General features: G+C 39.5%; 1 protein-coding gene across 1 annotated transcript in view; it reads left to right on the top strand.

The window, feature by feature from the left end:
- Positions 1–1,637: 1,637 nt before the first annotated feature.
- LOC119900293 (carboxyl-terminal PDZ ligand of neuronal nitric oxide synthase protein-like) overlaps positions 1,638–24,033 on the top strand; it is a 180,369-nt gene continuing 157,973 nt past the window's right edge. Inside the window, exons 1-2 of the mRNA XM_038715101.1 lie at positions 1,638–2,136; positions 2,547–2,618. Coding sequence (XP_038571029.1) covers positions 2,032–2,136; positions 2,547–2,618 — 177 coding nt within the window. The 5' untranslated portion in view covers positions 1,638–2,031. The remainder of the gene's footprint in view (positions 2,137–2,546; positions 2,619–24,033) is intronic.

Below are 24,033 nucleotides of genomic sequence, written 5' to 3'. Positions count from 1 at the left end.
ATATGAGTGCTCTTTGGGCCTCACTGCACAAACATTGTGCTTGAAAACTTGAGGCTCAGTTAAAGCTTGTAGACTGAGATGTGACATAATCTGGTAGCCAGATGCCAGTTTTGAACCAACCACGTACATCATCATTCTACCACCGCACGAGCCCTCAGGACACCATTAGCAGCAGTACTTTATATATTTTCTAAAGAGGTGTTGAGAATGTGAATTACTGCTGCCCCACTTCCCCTTCCCTGCTCGCCTGGGACCACCTTTAGGCGAGCGCTGCCTCTTTACTCCCAGGGTGACACAGATGGTCTGTGCATTATACAACATGATGACTGCATTAAACATGAACACAGCTCTGTCTGCTGACTAGATGTTTTTTTATTCCAGATGCTTGCACAGGAGGACGCTCAGTGCGACACCAGCATCTTATTATTCTAAATGTTCTAAATTAGCAACATCAACTGTATGTATTGACTTTTGATATTTTAAATTAAAGCCAGTGTCCGCAGCTTTGTTCAGCATCTTAAATATGATCTGGTCCCCTATGGATGCAAGTATGAATCAGTGTCCCATTTTGATGTTACTGAGGACAGTTAAACACATTTCTCCTCTATTAATCTGTGTGTTTATTTTGTAAAAGCATACTTATTTTAACCCATGGGATCTGAGGTCACTTTGTTATTCGCTTTACATAGAATAATAAACTGAAGTCCTTGATTTTGTTACCTAAAAGCTTAGAAAAATTCCATTTCGTCCTTGAAAGACCAAAGTGAAGCTTCAGATGGTGATTCTCAGTCTGTCCTTACATGTTTGATTATTAAAGCAGCCTGTCTACTAATTATGCAAAAAGAGAAACATGAATTAAGGGGGTTATTAGGGAGTTTATGAAGAGATAATGGGATAAAAAAAATAGGAGGTAATGAAATTTTGTCAGCTTATTTCTGTTTCTGTTATGAGCGATGAGTCATTCATAAACAAATGTATACAAGCCTTTTGTTGAATAATTCAGGGGGTTCATTAATATAGTATATACCAGAGAAAGGAAAACTGAAAGAAATTTAAATTTCATATTTTATGATACCTATAGGCTTTATGTGCTAACAGATATGGCCACTAGTTGGTAGCCTTGCCTTTTTATTTTATTCAGAGGTTGACATTTGTGTTTACTACACATCAACCCCATCTGTAAACCCATATAAACGTTTCATATTCTCATCACTCCTAGCAAGCCTCTTTGATCATTTTCTCACAGGTGATGATTAAACCACATATTTTCTGCCATAGTATGTGTTCTTCAGTCAAACAGAAGCGATTCCTTTTATATTAGCCAACAGGTAATTTGTTTTACCTAGTGTGCTTATTAAAACTGTGGCTGTATCGTATCACGTGTTTAAATAATAAAGCCAAGGTTATAGAAAAGAAATGTGAACAAACAGGATGCGACACTACTTCTTTCTGTTCGTGAGTTCCATTCAGGTTATTCCCATGAATGTGTGTGTTGAGGGTAGGAGGGGAGAACGGGGCAGTTTGAGCCCCTCCTCCAGAGAGCCACGGTGCGCCTATGTTCCAATAGAAACAGGTGGGATCCCCGGACTCCTCCAATCACACCCTCCCTCCGTGCGGGCTGGGGGGGGAGTCCAGAGCAGGAGGCAGGACCCAACCAACTTCCACACTCACCACAGGAAAAGTCGTGAAAACAAATCTGTCCCCGCATGTCGCTGTTTCTGGTGGCCTGCGTGTGTTTTTTTGTCCAGCTGTTGCTGTGAATATCAGCAGCGCAGCAGTTCGCCGGAGCGCTGGTGAAGTAGTTGCCGACACTTGGTCGCTGTAGGGCGGTGTAGTAGCGTTGTGACGCGCCGGCGGGACGGTTCGCTGCGATGGGGAACATGAAACGTTTCTAACCGGATTTGGAATTGTTTTTTTTTGTTTTTTTTTTTCTTTTCTTGGATTAATCCCTGTTAAACCCACACGGCTCGTTTTCCGTTGATATTCTCCTCTTGGTTCCCGTGGTAGTGCGGAGTAGGAAATACTTTGAAAATGCCTGGAAAAACCAAGTACAACCTCGTTGATGATGGTCATGATTTGAGGATCCCATTGCACAACGAGGAAGCTTTCCAGCATGGGATCAACTTCGAGGCAAAGGTAACGTAAAATTCACAAGCAACTGTGTAAAGTTCAGATAAATAGCCGGTTAGTTAACGTTATTCATTAACGTCTAATTTAAATATAACGTGTGCTTTTGATTAGCGAACCTGTCTAAACAGCAAACCAACACTGTACTATTTTTAAATTGTGTTGTATTAAAAAGACTTATCAAAATTACTTATTAAACAACGTTTGGCGACTTTTTTGGGACCGAAATCTAAGTTAATTCTGAGAGATTTAATTAGCTAGTAGGCCTGACGTTATGCAAGTTGTTAATTTAGCCGACAGTTGAGAGACTGCAGTTGCACGGAGTTAACGTTAATAATTAACTTAAGTAACTTAGACACATGCCATGTTGTTTCTTTAATGTGTTGTACCTGTCATGTTTTTTACTTTCCTGCCAACAGTACATCGGCAGTCTGGATGTGACGCGGCCGAGCAGCCGAGTGGAGATTGTGGCTGCGATGAGAAGAATACGGGTGCGTAGAATCCCCCTTTAAAATCTTGCATTTTTCTCCTTTCTCGCTTATCATCTAATAAGCATATCAGGTACAAAACGAAATTAGGTGTTTTAGGATTACCTGTGATCCACTGCTACATTCGGCGCGTGTATGATTGAATGAACAGTAACTTAAAGTTGAGGAAAACGTTTTGAACTGGTTTACTTTCCTCCCTTGGTGACACTAACTTTCATTGAAGACTGTGGGAATATGAGCAGACTATGTGATGTGAATTGAAACACTACTAAAGTGCTTGTGAATATTTGATTTATTTTGCTCAGCTGAAGTTTCATGTTGGGGGAGTTTTGCTCACTAGCCCTGGTAGAGAAATTTGGCCATTTGAATTGTGAAATACATGTTATTGTATGCTAAATGCACAAATTGATGGTTTGAATAATGATTGGACTACTTGTGACCTTTTGCACAGAAGCCCCAGAGAATGACCTGACAAATGGACAACAAAACAAACAACAACAGAAGCACAACAAAAATAGGCATATTGTTAAACAGATGATTGGAAAGGCTAAGGATGGTGTTATCATTTATAGATAGACAGTATGAAGGCTGGGTCTGAAAACACCTTAGACTTAAACTGTGCAGACTTTGTACTTGCCTGGCGGGAGGTTTGGTCTCCCATGTGTTCTATCACAGTTTTGAAGTTTCCTTTGAAGCAATGCACTGGAGTGTGATCTCTCTCTTTCTCTCTCTCTCTCTGTCTCTCTCTCTCACTCTGTCTCTGTCTATGTCTCTCTCTCTCTCTCTGCTGTGTAAACCTAAGATTTACAGCTTTTTCAGCTCAGAAAGCAGACTCAATCTTAATCAGTGTGTCTGCCAGCTTGGCAGCAGTTTGCTTAGCAACCTAATACAGGTTGAGCCAGTGGTGTAGAGGTATTTGCGGGACTGTTGTGATAAACTGGTAGGTGTGCTGTGATTAATTGATGATTCCTTCAAAACCACACACACACAGACAGAGCTGCACAGGCAACACAAGCACACATTTTGGTTGTTTTTTATTACCTAATCATTTTAAGGGAGAATTTGAAAGCAGGTTAAAATAAATGCTATAAAGAATGAACGCACAATCATTTCACTTTTACCATTTTCTACTAAATTCACTGTAGGTTAGCAACGCCAGTGGCAGAGGGAGTGCAGTCTTTATTTGCATGTTGTTAAGTGATGAAGTTCATTCCAGCAGGGCAGCCGCTCTCATATATCCGTGTGTACACACAGTTGAACATAAGGTGCAAAATGTTCTTATTGCCCTTTTTAGAGAAGTGACCTGCTCCTATAAAGTGGACCTCCCAGTGTGCTGCCATGGCAGCTGCTGTTGTTGGCAGGAAAACAGGCTTTGGTTTGGCTCCTCCAGTGTGAAAATGGTTTGACTCTGCCTTGACAACACAATGGAGGGAAACCACAGGTATCTAACTTGGAAGGGAGGTCACACTGGAAAGCATAAGACTGCTGGACTAGCTCTGAAGGCATTTGTTTTACTTGAGTAGCAAGTAAGCCAAAGCAACCTTTACTGAATGCTCATTTAAGAAAATGAGAGAAAACCCACAATGGAGTGAACAAACTTGTTTTGGGAGTGAATCACAAGAACAGTAGTAGTTGTTTTTCATATTGAGTAATACATGCTTATACCATCCACAAAAGTCTGACTGTTGAGTTGGATATCGTGCAGTTAAAAAAAAATATCTCATTCAGAATCTGACTCTGCTTGATGAGTAAGAAAAGAAACCAAAACATATAGTGAAACAGAAACCGCCTTTATTATCTTATTGATGTCATCCATAATATGTTTTGAGGTATTTTGTGATTATCTTTAGTAAAAACAAACAAATAAATAAAACATACCGTAACTCACCATACACAATTTTAATGCTCACTGAATTTGATTCATTCTCACACTATGCTGCGGTGTCACCATTATTCATGCTTTTTTAAATTTTACTTCCCTAAACTGCTGGAAGTTTTTACTGTGTAGCAGATACAGAAAGTACTGGGGGAAGTGTTTGCTGACCAAGCATGGTGAAGGCACAGATCAGAGGCTTCTACTCTGTCTGTTGAATGAGCGGGAATACACAGGTACATCACAACAATGACACTGTAGACTACATCACATACAGTCAAACATGACAGATTTTCCTGTACATAGGTTTTTTATTAATCTATGATAGTGAATATAAGGATTTCCAGACCACTGGAAAGCATTTCCGAACTAAGGCATACATAGTCACTACAAGAAGTGGGTGAAAACCTTTTGGATTCAGAAAAGAGTTTAGTCAATTAGTCTAGCAGTCTTTCGTAGTCTTAATGTAGCCACAGTAGGTATTTTTTCTTCATTTTGAAATAAGTCAACCCTGACACTCTCGTTTTTTGGCTCCATCAAGTACCACAGTCTGTGGTTACAATTTTAAAAGTATTTCAGGCACAATGAAGCAAGGACACATTCGTCTATTTGCTCTTTCATGTAACTTTTGATGCCTTGTGGAGTTTCTGAAAGAAAGTTTTGTTACATGATGCTCCCCACAGAGATTTCTATCAGCCTCTCTTACTGCAGTCAGTCAAAGCTATGCTGGCTGCCAGGCAACCGGTTGATGTATGGTGTCATTGTTCATTGTGTGCATGAGTCACCTGTAAGCCGGTAGCTGATAACAAGCTAATGAGAGGGCAAAGCAGGAAATAGCCACCTACAGTGGAGCAATACGTGCAGCGCTGCAGGATCTGGCGTATTTCGTCAGTCTCACATGTGCATGTTATTCTTGAGTGACTCTCCTCAGAAATAAATGGGGAAACAGTTTATCACAAATATAGAAAAACTATTTCACTTGGTGAAACTCCCTTGCCAGCATAAAAATCTACTGCTTAAAAAGTTTTGTTTACCAATTTCTCAAGCATATCTGAATTGTTTCTCTCGTGTTGGTTGTAAGGCTGCAACTCGCCATTATTTTCATTATAATTGTGATAGGTTTTTGAGATTATTTGATGAATTAATTAATCATTTGGGCTTTAAAATCAGAGTATAGTAAAAAAAAATATGCAAATCACATTTTTAGAAGAATTGTTGAGTGATGTGTGGCATTCCTGATTGATTAATGGTGAATTGACTAACAAAACTGTTAATTTGTTTTCTGTCAAACTAATTAATTGATGGACTAATCATTAGAAGCACTAGTCCTGGTGTTCTCCAGATTTCGGCTGTAAAAAAATTGTAGATAAATGATGATCTGAAATGGCTTGAATGAACTTCAGAAGGAGAGAACAATCACCATTAAGCCATCGCATCTCTAGCTCGCCTTTTGTCGTTGTCAGCTGAAGTCCACATTGAGATGAACATGCTCTGTAATATAAATGTCCTTACTAATTAAATGTTTTATTATCATCAACTGGCAAAGTCTGGTAGCAGTTTATCTGGTTAAAACGAGAGGAGACCTTTTACAGTGAATTAAAAGGATTAATTTCTCATTAATCTGCTTTTTCTGGGTTAACTGACCGTAGGAAGATGGAGCAGCATGGGATGAGAAGATTAGGCGTGTCTGTGGAGACATCTGATGAGACTGAAAAAGCACAGCGGTGGTGCTGGAATGGGGAAAAAGAGAGGAATAGAAATCCTTTTTGCTTCCCTCCAGCTGCCAGGCTGAACAGTGTGGACCAGGACCTTTGTGTGTTCATTGGGCAGCTAACAAGCATCTTTTAAACACTGATTAACTGGTGGGAAGACACATTGGAAGTTCATTAGTTCTGCTTTCAGTGTACACTTTATAGTCCTGTTATTGTCTTTTCATGAGTAGTACAGCGTAGTGAGATCTGGAGTGCAGAAATCAACCGGAGGCAGAATATTAGCATGTTAATGATGCGTCATTGGAGCATTATAACATGAGCAGAGTCGTAGAAGGGGCTGTGGAGCCATGTGTTGACCTGCGTCAGGTTGTGTCGTTCTCCTGTGATTGTCATGTGCCCCCAAGGCCTGCTCTCACCCACACAGCACCTCTACAGTGAAGTGTGTTATCAAGAGAAAGTGTCAGGATCATATACAGTTGGGTGACAAATGAAAAGAAAAGCCAACATGAGGTGTCTTGGTATCGGGACACGAGCCTCCAGAACAGCTTTAGTGCTCCTTGCCAAGTCTGTGGAAGTCCCTTTGGAGGCATCTCCACAAGATATTCCCATATTTATATAGTTTCAGCTCTAGTCAAGTAGTAAATTATCTGTACATTCAAATTCAAAACTTTCTAGATAAAACAACATGTTGAAAATGTTTTTTCACTGATTATTTTTCCTTTATAGGGATGTCAAAAAGAAAAAGGGCAAAACAAATCCAGTATTTTTATTTTATAGATGACTGGAGTGATAAATGAGTTTTTGAAATTCATAATATTCCGCACCAAATTTTTTGTTAATTTTATAATATATAGAGTTCCAAATTGTTCCAACAGTATGTGCTATGACATACTCCCACACAGAGGCTTTTTTCATCACGACAAGGATATAACTCTCTCTGCAGGTATCAATACGGTATCACATTAACATGAGGCAGAGTAGGGCCACAAGTCAGTACAAAACATCAAAGAAAGAGAAATTTTTCTCGTTAAATTACACCAAAAATTGATTGTCAAAATAGTTGCCGATTGATTTAATAGTTGACAGTTAATCGGTTAAATGTTGCAGCACTATTACCTGTTACAGCTAAGCTGAATGACTCAGTGAATTCTTTACATGGTTGTTAGTGCAGTTGACTTAGACTTTGCATATTTGCATAGTCCTGTGTGCACAAGAAAATGCACACAAACAGTATTTACACTCATAATGTAGCTGTGGCTGTATTTACTTAAGAACTGTCTCAGCATATTTCCCACCACTCCCCTGTCATGGCTTTGTTTGGAATTTATAATGGCATCCTTATTTATAAGTCTTCACAGGGATGTTTTAATATAGAACCAGCGAGTAAGTATAGCAGGTGAAAACGGCAGATAACCACAAAAATGAAAAACAGAAACACAGAGGAAAAATAAACGAGGTAGATACATAAAGTTTAAATGACAATCATTAATAAATAAATAAATATATACTGTAATAAAGTTAAAATGATGTGTGTAGTGTTGTGTGTTTTGGCCATTGTCTCAAATATCTGCTTTTAATTAGTGGTGGCCTCAGTTGGATCTAGAAACGTAATCTCTGTCCTGTTAATCCTCACAGATTAATATGTGCTTTTCAGCGGAGATGTCTTGCATTAAGAAAGAAAGAACTCCAAACACTCTTTTATTAGTTATTTATGCTGTCATTGAATGCATTGTTCTTTATATTGTGTCTTTACTTCATTATAGATGCATTTCATCAGCACACTGCATGTCATACTCTGTAGCCTCTTTGTAATGATTCACCACAGAAAGAACTCTGGCTGATGAGTATTTTTTTAAATAATGGAAATACATTTTTTGTGTGTCATAATCCTATTTACAAAAGTAACTAATTTACTCTAAAACTAACCGGAAAAGTGTTTTCATCCATTTAAAAAGTTGAACCCTTGAAGAACCGACATTTAATTCATGTGGGCAAAAACCACACGGGAACTCAGCCAGTCCCAGTTTATTAAGAGCTTGGCAAACTTGGGTGCCATTCTCCATACATGCCTGTGTACTGTCCTCCCTCACCACAGCAACAGTGGAGTAGCAGCTCTGTCTTAATCTGAGTAACAGACGAGGCTGAATCCCTCTCTGAGGAATAACACTGCAGACGTCACACCGTCGGGTCAGAGGAAACACACATGCTCCTTCTGTCTGTACCTGTCATCTGCCTCACACACTCACATTTACCTAATCACATTATAAACCATGAGAGGAAGTGCGTTCAGGTAGAGGAGTGTTCAGGTGCATGTCATTTTTTTTGGTTACTGGCTAAAGTAACTCTCTTCTTTTTAATGCATGCTACATAGAAATAAGGTGCCCTTCACTCCAGCTGGTTAATATAAACGTTAAACTTACTGCAGGTGGATGCGGACTCTAATGGGTAAAGTGTGTCCAGGTCAAACTAACTTCAGGAGCACATCGACAAGTTTGTCCTCCATGATTGCTTCGAAATGATCTGCTAACTCTACTTTTCCAAACTTCTGAAAGCTTGGAGGGTTTTCTGGTTTCTCTTGACGTGTTGCTCTGAATAATTACCGCAAAGCAAACATAGAATGAATTAGGAAATCAGTCACTTAGGGATGCAACTAATGATTATTTTTATCATGGATTAATATGCTGATTAATGTGATTCACGATTTATTGTTTGGTTTATAAAACATCAGAATAAATGTAAAAACATTCCCAGCCTGATTTCCCAGAGGACAAGATGATGAGGACAAATTTCTTTTTATGAGCTACTGTTACCCCCGAAGATATTAATAAATGTACTGTAATGTAACAAAAATCAGCAATTCCTCAAAATTGAGAAGCTGCATGGAACCATTAAATAATTGTTGCTGAAAAAAAGTTACTTAAACTTAAATGATCAAAATAGTTGCTGAATACTTTTCTGCTGACGGACTAATACATTCATCACGTCACGTTATCACTGTTATTATAAATGTCTCAGTAACCTTCGCTGTAATACACTGTGTTATAGCCATGTTACAAGTCTACCTTCATGGAAAAGAACCAACAAAAAACTTGCTAAATCAATCAAGCTTATTAACATTCTAGAGAAGTTGTGATCAATCCTTTGCTTTGTGGCCAAAGCCTCAACACCATAGCAACAATCTGAAAAAGCATTATCAGAGCTTGGTGTGCTCCCTGTGTGTACAGATACTGAGGAGCAGCATCTGCTGGTCTATGAAGATTATCACCACATTCTTCAGAGGTCTGTTTAAAATGTGCTAGAAGAAAATGCTTGTCTAGCACCTAATGTGGAAATGTGTTTTTCAGTAAATAACACCATTTTGAAGCATGAAGAAAGGAAATGCGATGGAGGGATTTGTCTGGAAAGAAGCTCTCACAGAGGAATATTTATATAATATATGTTTGTCCTCCTCCCTGATGTTTTGAAGTTGGTACAGATTCTTATTAAACTTTTTTTTTATGTACTATGAATATCTTTTGAAAAGCATTATAAAAGCATCTCTTTGTGTTCTTCAAGCCCTTTCTCTTTTCTGCCCTGAACTGTTCAGAGGCCTTTTTCTAACTTAAGGTCACAGTTGAAAGGTCAAAAAGTGAGACAATAATGACCAATGCATGGTTCATTACCCTTTACTCCTGCTACTCCTCAACTTCCGATTTTCTGCACTGAGGGGATTAGATTACCGGATCAATTGAGCACGATGGGTATCATGTTAATGTGTTATACAGCACTTGCTCAGTGTCACGTTTATCTACACAGTTGCCACTTTCTCCTGTACACTGACTTGCTTTCAGTGAAGTGCTTCGGAGGCAGGCTGTAAATCCCACATTAGCAGAGTGTATTTAAAAAGTGGCTAATGCTTAACTAGCTTCATTGTTCATGAGATAGTAAATGGGTTGGTGAGCTGCTGACTATTCAGAGATGGAAACTCTGAAAACTTTTCTGTTATTTAGCTGCCTACAAATTGGCTGCAAGATGCAAGGCGTACTTAAAAACATTAAGTAACTAATTTGTAAACAGAATAATTAATTATTCATAATCAGATGTCATCCAAAGTCATCCACATCCAATTAAATTTTTAAGATGCACTTATTGTTATGGATTTGGTCTTTTGAATCTAGTTAGCTGAGGTGCCCCGGTGGCCACAGCTTCAAGCACATGGACTGCAATGTCCCCGATTTCAACCAGGGACCATTTTTCTTTCTTTCTTTCTTTCTTTCTTTCTCACTCCTCATTCCCTGCTATCTCTCAATAGAAGCGAGAAGATCATGTAACTACAACAGGAGATTATTACATTAGTAAAACATGTTGTTTGGTGGCCTATGTAACCATGTTAACTATTAGATAATGTTTTTTTTTAAGGTTTCCACATTCAGGAAAACAGTGTACTTAGCAGAGGGAACTATAAATTGCAGCCTTATCGTACATTATTGCTTTCCAACCAGGAAATTTACATGGGGTCAAGGTTCATATAACAAAACAATATTTTTTTGCTAGTCACCATTATTAGCGTAAGCCAGTGGTGTTTCACACTGCATCAATGACGGACTACTCATAGCTTAACAAGTTACATATTATTTGGCCACCTGTATCTGTTATCTGATCAGTACCCAGAGCTCACGACCATAGGTAAGGGTTCCATCGACTTGTAAATTGGGGCTTAATTCCTTCACCACCTTAATAAAAGTTATGAATGCTAACGTATGCTGGCTAACACAGCCTAAGGGTCCACTAAAAATTGCACTGAAAACTCCTAATACAGCAAAAATGTCAGACTGAAACAGAGAGTAGTAACAAAGCCGCAAGTCAGTCGCTTACTTACGTTTTTTCAGGGATGTGTGTTTTTTTTTTTTTTTTTTTATACAGACAACCCATTACCTTTTTGGTACTTGCATATAAGCTCACACACACCTCATGCCTGGTTTTCCCAGTGAAGCTCAATAAATTTCGCTCCTGACCAGTCCGTCTCTCGCTACCACAGCTTAATGTTTTTCTCTTCACATTCTCCTCGTCTTGCCCGCTATCTCTCTTCTCTCCAATTTCACCCTTTTTCTCTCCCTTGCCACCACCTTTTTATTTTATCCCCCTCTCGGTAGCTTTAAGTGGTGCCAGCCTCTTTTCCATCCCCCACGCTGTCCTTTTCCTCGAACAATCCTTTAAGCCCTTCACATTTGTCCTGCCCTTCATCAGAGGCTGAGTGAAACATCGGCTGATTCACGACTTCTTTTCTCAGAAATAGGGGGGACTTTGTCAGCCCCTGCTGTAACTAATGGAGACACAGACCTAATTTGATCCCTCCCTTCTCATAATTAACGTCCACCGTGCAACTGAAATATGTCATCCCGCAGAATTTTTATTAACCTTTTAATCCCAGGAACATTAAATAATCCTGAAATAAATATCTATATCATATCTAATATTTGATAATGTTGTTATAGACAAGAAGGCACTTAATAAATTAAAAAAAAGAGGTAGATGTTTTCCTTTTTATTTATCTCAAACTTGTTAGGATATATAACCAATACATGACAGTAAATCTTATAAACATTTAGGATGTTTTACTTTCTACAACAACATTTTAAAGAGTATATTTGCTGCTGTTTTATTCAGGGAATTAATCCAGATCCAGTGAGTTTGAACGTGTGCATGATGAAGATATTCTTCTTTTTGAGGATAACACACACCGCCCTCCTTAGCCTCCAAGCTGGCAATGACAAACTAGGCAAACAGCCTCAAACTGAGTTGTCAGCAGTATTAACTGCACTCCAATTACATCTTTACCTCCTTTGATCCCTCCCTCCATCTTTTCCTTTTTGCTTGTATTTCTGAAACACTCCAGTGACGCTGTTCACAACCCACTGCTTCACTTTCTCATCTTCTTTCTCTGACAAGATAATGTAATGTAATAGCACACAGATGCTGCAGGATTCCCTCTGAGTGTTTCATTTAGAATCTTTTTCCCCCACCACAGAGACACTACAAGCATCTTCCCATGACCTGACTCTCCATCCCCTCCTGTATGTTTCAGCGATAAATTGGGGAATGGGTCTGGGTTGTGCCCTGAGCCAGGTGATGAGACGGTGGCGATATAGGAGTTTTGGAGGGGGATGTTGAGTCAGTTGCAACTCTGACATGGTTGCCCTGCAGCGTCAACAGGGGAAAACGCTCATCGAGAGACCACACACATGATTGCTTTGACAACCGGCTCTTCAGTCTCGGTGCTCCCCTTATTTCCGAGGCCTGCTCCCCTCCGCTTTCATTGGTCTCTTTATTATCTGCACAGCGGCCACTTTACAGTTGAAAGTGGACTATTTATGAGCGCCTTCAGGAACAGGTGGAGAATCAAGACATCTAGAGATGCAAGTTCTCCCTCTGGCTGCTTTTTCTACTCTACCTCCTCCTCTCACCCTTTCTTCTTATCTTTTATTTCCCTTACTTCTAGATTTCCCTTCTTAGATCCCTATTCCTCTCCTGCTGCCTCAGCCTCATTTTTTTTCATCAGTTTACTTTATCTTTTCTACCTCCTCTTTTCACCCTAATCCTTCCCGGCCCTCCTCCCTCTTTTCCTTTTTCTTTTCATCCTCATCACCCTAAGTTCCCCTTCCCCCTTTACTCCTCCCCCTTGAATTCATCTGGCTTCTAGTTCCTGTCCTTCTCCTCTTCGTTCTTCTTTAGTTCTTCCTTCCTCTTCATGTCTCCCCCTCCATATCTTCATCTTGCCCCTTCTCTTTCCTTTCATTATGCTCTTTTGCTTAGTCCTCTTCTCCTCCTCCTCCCTCCCCCAGTGTAGTTTCGAGCATTATTGGAGAGCTTGTCTTCCCTGCATACTTGGGATGGTTTTCATAGGTCAGCTCTCAGCGAGTGTGACACTTACCTCTATTCACTCAGAGCATGTCTTTATTTCTATGTTAACTTACGGTGCACTAGTTAGTTAGCTAATTCACATTTTAATTACTGGCCCAAATTACACAGTAATAAATTGGGTATAAATGAATGAACTTGCTTCCACAAGTTACTAAACCCAAAGGGGACTTTATTGTTTATCTGAACAACAGCCCAAAATGTTTAGTTTACTGTAGGGCTGCATAGTCAAATGAAATATTGAAATTGCAATATGGCAAAAATGCAAAATCCAACTCGCAGAAGCTGCAATTTTTTGATGAATGTAAAATATGTGACAACACAGCATTATAATGAAGTACTGTAGTGCTTCAGTGAAAATGAGAATTGGGATGCAAAAATGATCATTCCCATTAATTGTGATTCATATCACAATGGTAATATGTCATAATTGCAATATAACTTTTTTTTAACCATATCGTGCAGCCCCAGTTTACAGTGATTTAAAAAATATGTATATATTCAAAGATATGCTGCCATTATAATTTGTCGGCAGTTGTAAGTTTTAAAGTTTAAAGATAATGACAAAACATAATGAGCAGTATTTATCACCTAAGGTTGTTCATGTTGTATACTGTATTTGGTAGAAACACAGATTAGAATTGCTTCAGAAATGGCTGTCGGGCTTTGGTTGAGAAGGTTTAATCGTAAAAATCAGTCAGATCTGGCTTTTATTGATAAATGTTTGACATTGCTTGTATGATGTTGAACTGCTCCTGTTCCTCTGTCTTCTTACATTGGAACTTTGGTGAAAAAAATGGGAGAAACAAAGCGCTCCGTTTGCACACAGCACTTGCAGACTCAGCTGTTCATCCTGTACACTCTCAGACATGGATATATGAAAGCACACGCTCATTGGCACAGTGCAGAGTGATAATGTTATGCAGTCATCTGCCGCTCCCAGGCTGACCTTGGAGCTGCCCTCATCTATCAGCTCCGGGCCTTGGCGTTATCTCACTGCTGCAACCATTCCTCCTCCTCCTATCTCCTCTTGGCGGCTGCGTCTCAATCCTGCAGTCGGCCCTCCTGTCCTTATCTGCCTCCCTTTGCTGTATCTTGCATTTAGCCTATCCAAACACCTCTCCTCACCTTGCTTGTGTTTTGGCACTCCCAGTCCTCTGTCCTCGGTTCATTTTCCAGCTAACCACCTTGCCTCCTTTGGCATTTCCTCTAGTCAAATTAAAGACTGCCAAATTATGATCCCCACTACCATTAATCCTTTTAAAATGTCACAGGCGGCTTTGAGCCAGACGTCTCTTTGCCAGCGGAAGTTTAGGAAATAACGGTGTTTGACAGCAAAGTTAATAACAGTGTTGAAACATCATCTCCCGTACATTCACGGTACACAATAGTAATATTAAATGCAATACAGCTGTCTTGCATGCTTTATTTGTTCTGTTCCTGTGAAGGTCTCTTTCGGCTATAACTCCCGCTACTCGTGCTGTCATTTTTTATGCACGAAAAAAATTGGACAAGCCGAGGAGTGTATCAGAGCACAGCTGCCTAGCATTGCTTCAAATGATTCCCCAGCTTTTTAGATTGGCACAGATGAGAGTTGAGGAAATGGGATGATAGGGAGGTTACAGAGATTGTTAGCTGTGTATATGTGGGGGGGGGGGGGCGGCGCTGGAAGGATGAAAAGATTTTGCCCTCCAATATAGTTTTAATGAAACCCTTTCCCCTCCACAGACACTTTCATTAAAGCTGCAGGCTGCTGCTGTCAGCCCTCCTCTACCCACAGACACAGTGTGGATAAACTCCTCAGAAACCCTCAAACATCCTTCATTCCATTATTATTTCTTTCAGTCTTTTGTCTTACTTGTTTTCTGCTCTCTAACTGTATTGCTTGTTTTTGTCTCCCTTTGTTTTTCTATCCCTTGCTGTCCTTCCCTTTCTCAATTTCATTCTATTTCACTCTGTTTCAAACATTTAATTGGCAAAACAGTTTATCAGGAACGATGCAGACAAAAAGCCTGTCTTTAAAAAAAAAAATCTACAGCTTTCACATTGATTATATTACATGGTTTTTATATAATTATATATTGTATAGTATTTACATATTATATTGAGATTATATGTATTTAACATGTATAATAGAGCAAAACATTTTCATTTATAATTAAAGTTGTAATCAAGTTGAATTTATAATGATGCATACAGGCACTAGGTAGCGGTAGTAATTATGTTAACTGCTTTGGCATTTGTGTCAGTACAATTTAAACCACGGGACACTTGTCTCCCAATTGCAGCTCTTACTACTACTACTACTACTACTACTACTACTACTACTACTACTACTACTACTACTACTACTACTACTACTACTACTACCTAAAATTGTCAAGGTTGTGAGGGGTTGAGCAAGTTGAAGGACCCAAATGCAGGACACAAGGCTGGCAGGTTCAGTTCAAGAAGGTTTATTAAACCAAAAGCAAGCACACTTACAGGCAGTGGCTGAGTCCAATGGAGAATCCACAAGGGCATGGGGGAAACACAAATCCAAAGTACTGGCAGACAAAGTTACAGGCAGATATCCAAAAAACCACGCAGGAGACTGGGCAAGGCTGGCTACAAACCACCACAACAACAGACAGAGCGTCTACACACAACAATGACCGGTAAAAGACTAAACAGAAACACCAGGTATATACACACACACAGGGACTAACAAGCAGGGCGGGAACAACACAGGTGACAGGGATCAAGGTTAACGAGGCAGGCAGAGAGACAGCAAGGAAAACAGAGAGACAGGCAGGCAGGCAGAGACAGCAAAGGAGAACAGAGAGGCAGGCAGATTAATGAGGGGGGAAAAGACAAAACACAAGTTACTCAACACTAAACATCAGAGTAATATAAATAAACTAATACAAGCAGACAGATCACAAATAAAAGAACGCCAACAAGGAACACAGACGGAAGCTAAGGTTAAACAGAACTCAGAGCAGACACGGGCAAAACAACACAAACCAGGAGTAAACACTTAAGACATGAACTAAAGGTACAGGACTAAGAACTAAGATATGAGACAAGATGTGGATGAATAATAATAAAGGCTACACAGAGACTAGAGCAGAATGAACAAAATCAGATTAATAAATGAAACTGTCAGAGAACATAAATAGAGAAGCAGACAGAACTCAAGCATGATGGTACAGAAACTAATGCATGAGAGTGGAACAGAACTGAAATCAGGAAAATACCAAAACACCACTAAACACCAGCTGACAGATAATAACCAGACAAACAGCGACATCAGGTAGAGGACGCACACAAAAGGTAGCAAGCAAACTAAAATTAAGTCTAAACTAACAGCACGGATAAAGGGATTCTAACTAATAAGACAGGGTGGCCAAGGGAGACAAGAAAACAGAACAACACACATCACAAAGACTGGATACAAGACCACAGATTATATGACAGATACCAAACTGATAAATGAATAAACTCAGAACTAAACGGAACAGATGACAAGACTAACCCAAAAACACAGCACTCAGGACAGGATAGTGACAAAAATATGATTACATGATGCTTCCTAAAGAGGAATCTATTCAGAATCTGTTTCCCATTTGTGTTATGTGTTATTAATCAGTTCTATAATGAATACTGTGGGTAAACAAAACAACTGCTTATCTTAAATTGTTAATAAAACCATTAACCGATTCATAAAAAAAAAAAAAAAAGGAATCAATAATAATAATAATCGTCACTTGCAGCTCTATCTCTGTTGTAATGATGTACGACAGTGACTGCATAGATTGATATCAATCTTGGTATCGTCCAGAAACATCGCCCCCTCACTTATCTCTGTGACGCCGTGGTCTCGCTGCCTGCTCTTCACTGTGGTTTTTCACCCGTCTGACACGCCTGTCATTTTGCCTGCCATATACGGTGTCAGAGGGGGAACAGGGAGAAGATGATGTATATCTTGCTGATTGTTTTATTCACAGCTCAGACTTAATTGATTCTAGTTTAGACTGGTGGGGTAAAGTAGCACGAGGGCCATCCGTCACTGTCATCCCCATCCATCACCATGGTACTGGAGGTAGGAAGGATTAAAAACAAGTGCTGGCTCAAAGTTAAGAGGTGAGAAACACAAACTCAGCATCTCATATTTTACCTCCTTTCCTTTTCAGTTCCTCCTAGCCTGTCTACATTTTGTCAAGTCTGTTGAGGTCTTAAATAGATGTCAGGCTGGCATTACACGTTATGTTGCCCTGCAGCCCTTTGATGCTTCAGATATATCCAAATAATGATGTAGTAAATTTGAGTTGTGGTTTGAGTTTGCAAGTGATGTTGTAGATACCTCAGCTTTGGGCAGTTGCTTGATATTATTCCTGCAGCTAACTAGTGGTAGTTGACCATGTTATACTCTAATAGGGAAGATGGGATGAAGGATTATAGCATGCAAGTGGTTCAGCTATAGCTTTCTGTCCTTTTAGTCAAGCTGCTGGGTTGCCTCTTTCCCCCAAAATATGTTTTTGTTGTGCTGTAAATTTCATTGCATTATATGAGATCAGCTTTTTTTCCTGCTGTTTCACCTGGTCTTCTGTGAAGAATTGCTCACTAGAATAGCTTAAACATTAAAGCTGGGGTTGGCAACTTTGAAAAAAAACTACAAAGAGACAGCTAGAGTTTGAAAGTATTCAAGCATAAAAATCCCACTCCCTCCCTTCAGGCCTCCCCCAAAACACATTTCAATGCAGTGAGTGCACACAGGTAAGCAGATAAGTAGATAGACAGGCAGGTAGTGCTTATTAAAGTCCTGCTGCAGCCACAGATGCTGAAATCTTTTAATTTTTGTGTCAGAGCATTTGATTTATTGACCGCTGTCGGATATGGAGCATTTCAACAAATATAACAAAAACGTTCTGAAATAAATTACCTACCCCAGCTTTAAGAGATTGAGTGACACACAGAGTATGTGTTGGGCAGAAGCCAGGGACTCGTGCCAGCCTTACGTTATGGTGTCAGATATGCATTATAAAAACAGAGACTTTATTTTTAATTTATTGAGAGCATCTACAGTTGTTTAGAGATGAGGCCGTGAGCTGTAAGTCAAGATGCAGGAATCTTGCCTGTTTTTGTGCTGCACTATGTGTATGTTCCTCCACCATGTATGTTCACATGGCGGTGTCTGATCTGTTTGAGCTGCGTAACTTTGTGTATTAATGAGGAGAAACTACTTTTCTCTGAACAAAGATCGTTCAGCTTAATTCTTTTGTTACAAAATTTATATACCGACTGCCAGTGTGCCATGCAAAAATATGTATGTTGACAAAGAAATGAGTAATTAAGCATAAATTAGTTTAATTACTGGCTTAATTATAGTTAGTAATTATGTGAATATGTCACAGTGTTTCCTTTCTGTTGAGAAGGAATTGCTTGGAAATATCACATTGGGTTTCTTTGCCAGGTACTAAAAAGAGAAAGCAACCCAGTAAAAGGGTTTAAAAAAATATAGCCTTACCTATATGGTGTTTGACTTTCACTTAATTGTAGGCAAATATTTTCATGTCACATAAATCCTGTTTTTTTTCCAAGATTCAGTCCTCTGTACCCTGATATGGGGCCGGCTTTTATTATCTCACATTAATGAACAAAATGGTTTGCACAGTTCTGTTTTTGGGCTTAATGCAATGATGTTTCTGTGTGATGAAAAACGGCATTGCAGCTTCCATTGCAATAATTTAATTGAAACTTCCGGAAAATCTTATTGGAAGGCGTTGACCTCTTCACCATAAGATCCATGAAACAATACAATATCATTCTTACCATCTCCATTGAACCTGAGCCGCAAGCGATCATTCAAGCTGCAGATCTGCTGCATTGCAGAGCATTGCCTTCAACTGTCCCTACATGAGTTCAGGAGGTCAGAATTATCTCCTGTTAACAAGCTCCTGTCTGGCGTTGGCGTTATTTTCACGAGTCAACCAGATCGATAATAACAAAACTCATTCTGCACAGTGCTTTTCATTTGCAGCAGATTTTTAACTCCTCATCCAGGACGCCCAGTGTTCGTAAATCACTGGAGTGCATACAGAAAGGTTATATTTATCCAGTCCCACAGGTTTTTTGAAAGACAAACTCCATCTGAGTGGAGATCATTTTCTGGGTCTGCTGTGACTCTTCCAACACAGGCTTGTCACAAAAATTGCACTTGCAAAGCAGCATGATGAAATTTCATCAGGATTTCTCTCTCCCCCTGCATTCTGTCGTGGAATCAGAATAACTTCAGGGCAGCATCAGACCCCGACTGCACTCGCTTAACCTCAGCAAAGTTTCCAAACTGAGTCTAATGAATCAAGTTGTGCTGTGGATTTTTAGTCATCAGAGGCCAGCTGCTGTGTTGATAAGGCAACATCAGAGGACAGACATCACAGTGCCCATGCACACGAGGAACATGCATGATCAATCATTTAACAGATGTATGACTGCTGTTTGTGTGTCTCATTTACTCTTACTGATAAAGGCGGCTTGTTTCAGTGATGTGTTTTTTTTTATCTCATTAGCTGGTTGTTCAAAATAGAGCCGGTTAGAGGGAAGATCACGGCTTAACACTCACCACTGAGGGACAGAAAATCTAGGAAGGATAATGTGCCTGAAAAAGGAAAGGGAGGGGGAAAGGAGAAACAAATGCCACAGGACAGAGAAAGTGTGGAAGAAGAACATGTGCTGTTGAGGATTTGACAGGATGTCTCAGGTTTTCTAAGATAAGTTTTCAAAAAGGCTCTGAAAATACTGGTGCGACAGGAGACGGACAGAGTCTTGTAGAGTATTGATGCCTTAGCATTTATAATGTAATTGTTCTGTCCATAAGATGTCAGAAAGTACTTCCCAGAGCCCAGACTAATATCTTGAGATTGTGTGTTCTGTCTGACTAAAAATATTGAATTTAAAGAATATAAAAACAGAGAAAAGCAGCACATTGTCCAGAAAATGTTTTACCAGTTTTGCTAAATAAATAAATTGGATTCAAAGTAATTGTTGTTTAATTTTCCATAGAATAACTGATGAATCGACTACTTGTTTCAGCACTATTCTTGAGTGAACTTGTGGTTAGGCTGGATTTACAGGGTATCTCTCAGGTGTGCATGGTTTTCAATTCTGGAAAATTAAGGCTACCCAATTTGCACCTTTTTAAAACTTAAAAGAATATTTTCCTGCAACATTAAAGGAGAATTAAGCCAGGGTGGTAAACAGGATTTATGTGTACTGTGCCCTGTTCTTTTAGATTGGTATTACCTCACTTGAAAACTCCACTTTAGTGTCAAAATCTCTCTCTCAGTCAGCATTGAACAAAACTAAACATTCATAGTACTATTTTGGCACAACTTTGGTGTTGTATTTACCCTGAGACCTGCCCCATATTAACAGATGAAAAACAAAACATGCTGAAAGTAAGCCAGCATAACAATATGTCAGAGTATTACCATAAATCAACAGAGATCAATAGACCTATGTTATCTGGTATTTATGCAGCATGAATAAAAGAAGATGTTGAAAAGTACTCACACGGGACACTGAGCAAATACCAGCACATGACAGGACACACTGTACACATAACAAGATGCTGTGTATGTGTTGAGGTACAGTCTGTTGTGGGTACAGGAGTGCAGGTAAACTTGTTTTTATAATGCTTAAGATGTGTGTAATGTCAACATTTCCACTCCCTTCTTTGGGATAAATTCTGGAATAGCTTTAAAAAAGTGGGCCAGTGTGTTATTGTGTGTGTACTGGAAGTATGTTGGTTTCAGGAAGGAGATTTTATGGAGGGGAAATGGGAGAACAATACCTCTGGCCTCAGTGTTGCAGTCTGTTCCGTGGGGCAGTGAGCTGCCTGACTGCCCTGCAAAAAATGATGCACTCAGCAGGAGAAATTCTTGTCTTCAAGCTGTAAAGCTGTACCCTCTAAGATTTCATTGCAACAAGACCAAAAATGAAAGCCCTAGTGGTTGCCACAAAAGGCTGCAATGGCCATTTACAGCCTCACTCTAGTTTTCTAATGAATGAAGGAATCTGCAGCACTTCCCAAACTGAAACTTGAGAGCAATATTCAAACGGTTTTCCCGAAGAGGCAAGAACAAATACTACATTCAGAGAAGTTTTTGTGTGCATTGCTTTGATATTTTGACAGAATGAAACATACATTTGGCATTCGCTTTTGTCCAGAGCGACTTTTTTCTCACAGCTACATTTAAATGAATCATAGGGTCTTGCTTAAGGACACTTCAACATGTGGACAGGAGGTGCTGGGGATTGAACCACCAATCTGCTTAATAGCCTACCTGTGTACCGCTGAAGCTATGGCTTCTCCCTTTTCAGAAAAACCACCATGAGTTTATAATATATAGTTTTAAAACATTTTATGACATTGAAGTCTTCCAGAAGTCCCTGAATTACCAATAAGCTACTTCCATAATACACAGCACTCTGCTCATGTCAATGTACTGTACATACCCTTAACAAGCGTATATTAAGTTGGATCCACAACGGTGGTCAGAGAATCTAAGCAAAGTCATTTTTTGCAGTGTCTTAATCCCTCTTGTTATAATTTAAGAAAGGAACACAACAAGTGATGGACCTTGAAGGAAGAAAGGAAGGAAGCAGAGGAGGAAGTGGACAAAAAGCCAAGAGACCAAACTTAGCTTGGATACTGACAGAGATACTGTAATATAGCTACAAGCAGGACAGCTAACACTGTAGTCCCTTTGAACAATTACGTTAGTCTTTTCTTGAATGTGGTTGAAGGTGACTTTTTGTATTCTGTACTTTAGGTTTCCTCAGGGAATGTTTTCTGTACTCTAAATCTTCTAAAACATCACTTTGACTTCTCGCTGTGCAGAGCTGTCGTAGAAAGGAGCCGCTGGAATGCTGTTAGTGGCTACAGTCTGATCCTCAGTGCTCCTTGGAGCTGGTCTAATTTGCGATCTCACCAGATACTCAGGATAATTAGTCCCAATGAGGGATTACCTTCCGGCCACTGCACATTTCAGAACAGCAAGACAAAATGGCCTCCCTGCGTGACCTCGGATGCCACAGATCTGAGAGTGAACTCTTGACTGGCTGGCTCAAAAGCAGGGAGGCTGATTGGATGAAACTAGCTGACCATATTTTGTTTGACTAACTGACACGGATTGCTTGGTATTGCACTCACTGAGCTGAAAGTGCTACTAATCAATGAACGAACCAATTGTGAAAATAATTTCCTGCTGCATGCTTATTTTGTTGCATATAGTCACATTGGATTAATTCTTCTTGCTTGTGGAGAGTAATGCACACTTTAATTAACACTAGTGTCCAGTTTTATGGCAGCTAACTTTTTTTTTTTTTGTCTTATTTTCTTTTCATCACAGGGTCAGAATTGAATTGATGTTGGATTACTGCTAATCAGTTCCATCTTGCGGCTTCCTTGTAGAGCTCTACATAATTTGCAACTTCCTAATTGTCTTGTAGATGAAGTGTCTTGATGTTGGTGCCCTAATTGACATGGAAAGCCAATTGTTCATGTTAAACCAACTAATTGTATGGTAGATTGATTGGCCAGCTTGCCGAGTTATTGGTTAAATGTCACTGGCCATGTGGAGAAATGACTTTTAATTGGTTGGTAGACTTGCAGGGCTGGGAGATGTGGGAAGTGCTGACTGACTGATATCTCAGTTTCGCAGAATACTCTGTGCAGTTTAAGCCAATAGATGCACTTGACAGCCATAAGTCTGATTTTCCTTGGATACACTAATGTACAATTTCCGAAGTAAAAATTGGCAGCTAATGAGATATTGTCCAGAAACACCTGCCACTGCAGGGTTACTAACATATTTACATTGTTTTGCATACATTTATAAGAAAAATAAAGAAATCAATATGCTTAAGAAGGGGAATGATTGCTTAAGGTTCTGTTTTATGCTGACAACACTTTTCCCTCAGGTACTGTATGAACAACATCAGCAAAAAATGTGTGACATGAAAAATGGACTCATTTGGATATTTCTAATCAAAGCTCTCACCCTTTTTAATCAGCATATTTAGTATTGGGAACAGGGCTGTGCGATATGACGATATATATCGTTTGACGATAGAAAAACATCTATTGTTAACAGTTATGCTCTATCGTTTATTTCGTTGTGTCGCAAATTCCACACTTTACCATAATATTTCCACGAGGGGACGGCTCTTTGCACTGCAGTGAAGCTAGTTTTACATTGGAATTCGTCATCTATCGAATGTCTTACGTTAAACTAATATCCAACTTAAATCTAACTTCACCGCGGCCCATTCTTCCACATATGCCAGTATTGCTAAAAAGAAATTTGCATTCAGGATTAACAATTGTGGAGGAGAGTGAAGCTTACTCACAACTGGATAATACTGAACAGGAGGAATCAGACCATGCAAGTTTAAACGAGGACCTCATACCAAAGAGAGAAGTCTGTTGAGCCACGCAACATTATTCCAGCAGTTCCAGCCATGGTGTGTGTGTAAGGTTAGTTTTAATGACTTGCCCACGGACATTCAGTTTACTTTCTAGTTCACCAAGACATGCTGTTGTTGTGATGTTAGATGTAGCAGCAGGAGAACTGTGAGTATCGCAGTCTGGAGCTGCTGTGCTGGTCTGGGATCATCTAGTCCTCTCATTTTAGCTTTGCAGCAGCAAGTAGCAACAGTTTTCTAACCCACAACCTAGCTCGTGTCATTTACACTATTCTCGTTGTTCACTCTATATCATGGTATTTGTCATGTTTTTGGATTTCTCCAGGATCGCATAAGTTACCCTACCTTTATGATGCAGCGAAATATCATAAGTTAATGTTGGAAATTAAGTCAGTAACAGTAACTCATGATATTAAACTAATAAATAACTTATATGTGCATTTTTTATACAATTTTGTAAGAATAT

Source organism: Micropterus salmoides, unplaced genomic scaffold (genome assembly GCF_014851395.1).
Source record: "Micropterus salmoides isolate LMB-PRFRI ecotype aquatic unplaced genomic scaffold, ASM1485139v1 Ms_hic_scaffold_13, whole genome shotgun sequence".
NCBI lineage: Eukaryota > Metazoa > Chordata > Actinopteri > Centrarchiformes > Centrarchidae > Micropterus > Micropterus salmoides.
Note: the sequence above shows the minus strand (reverse complement) of the source record. Positions and strands in the feature narration are given on the sequence as shown.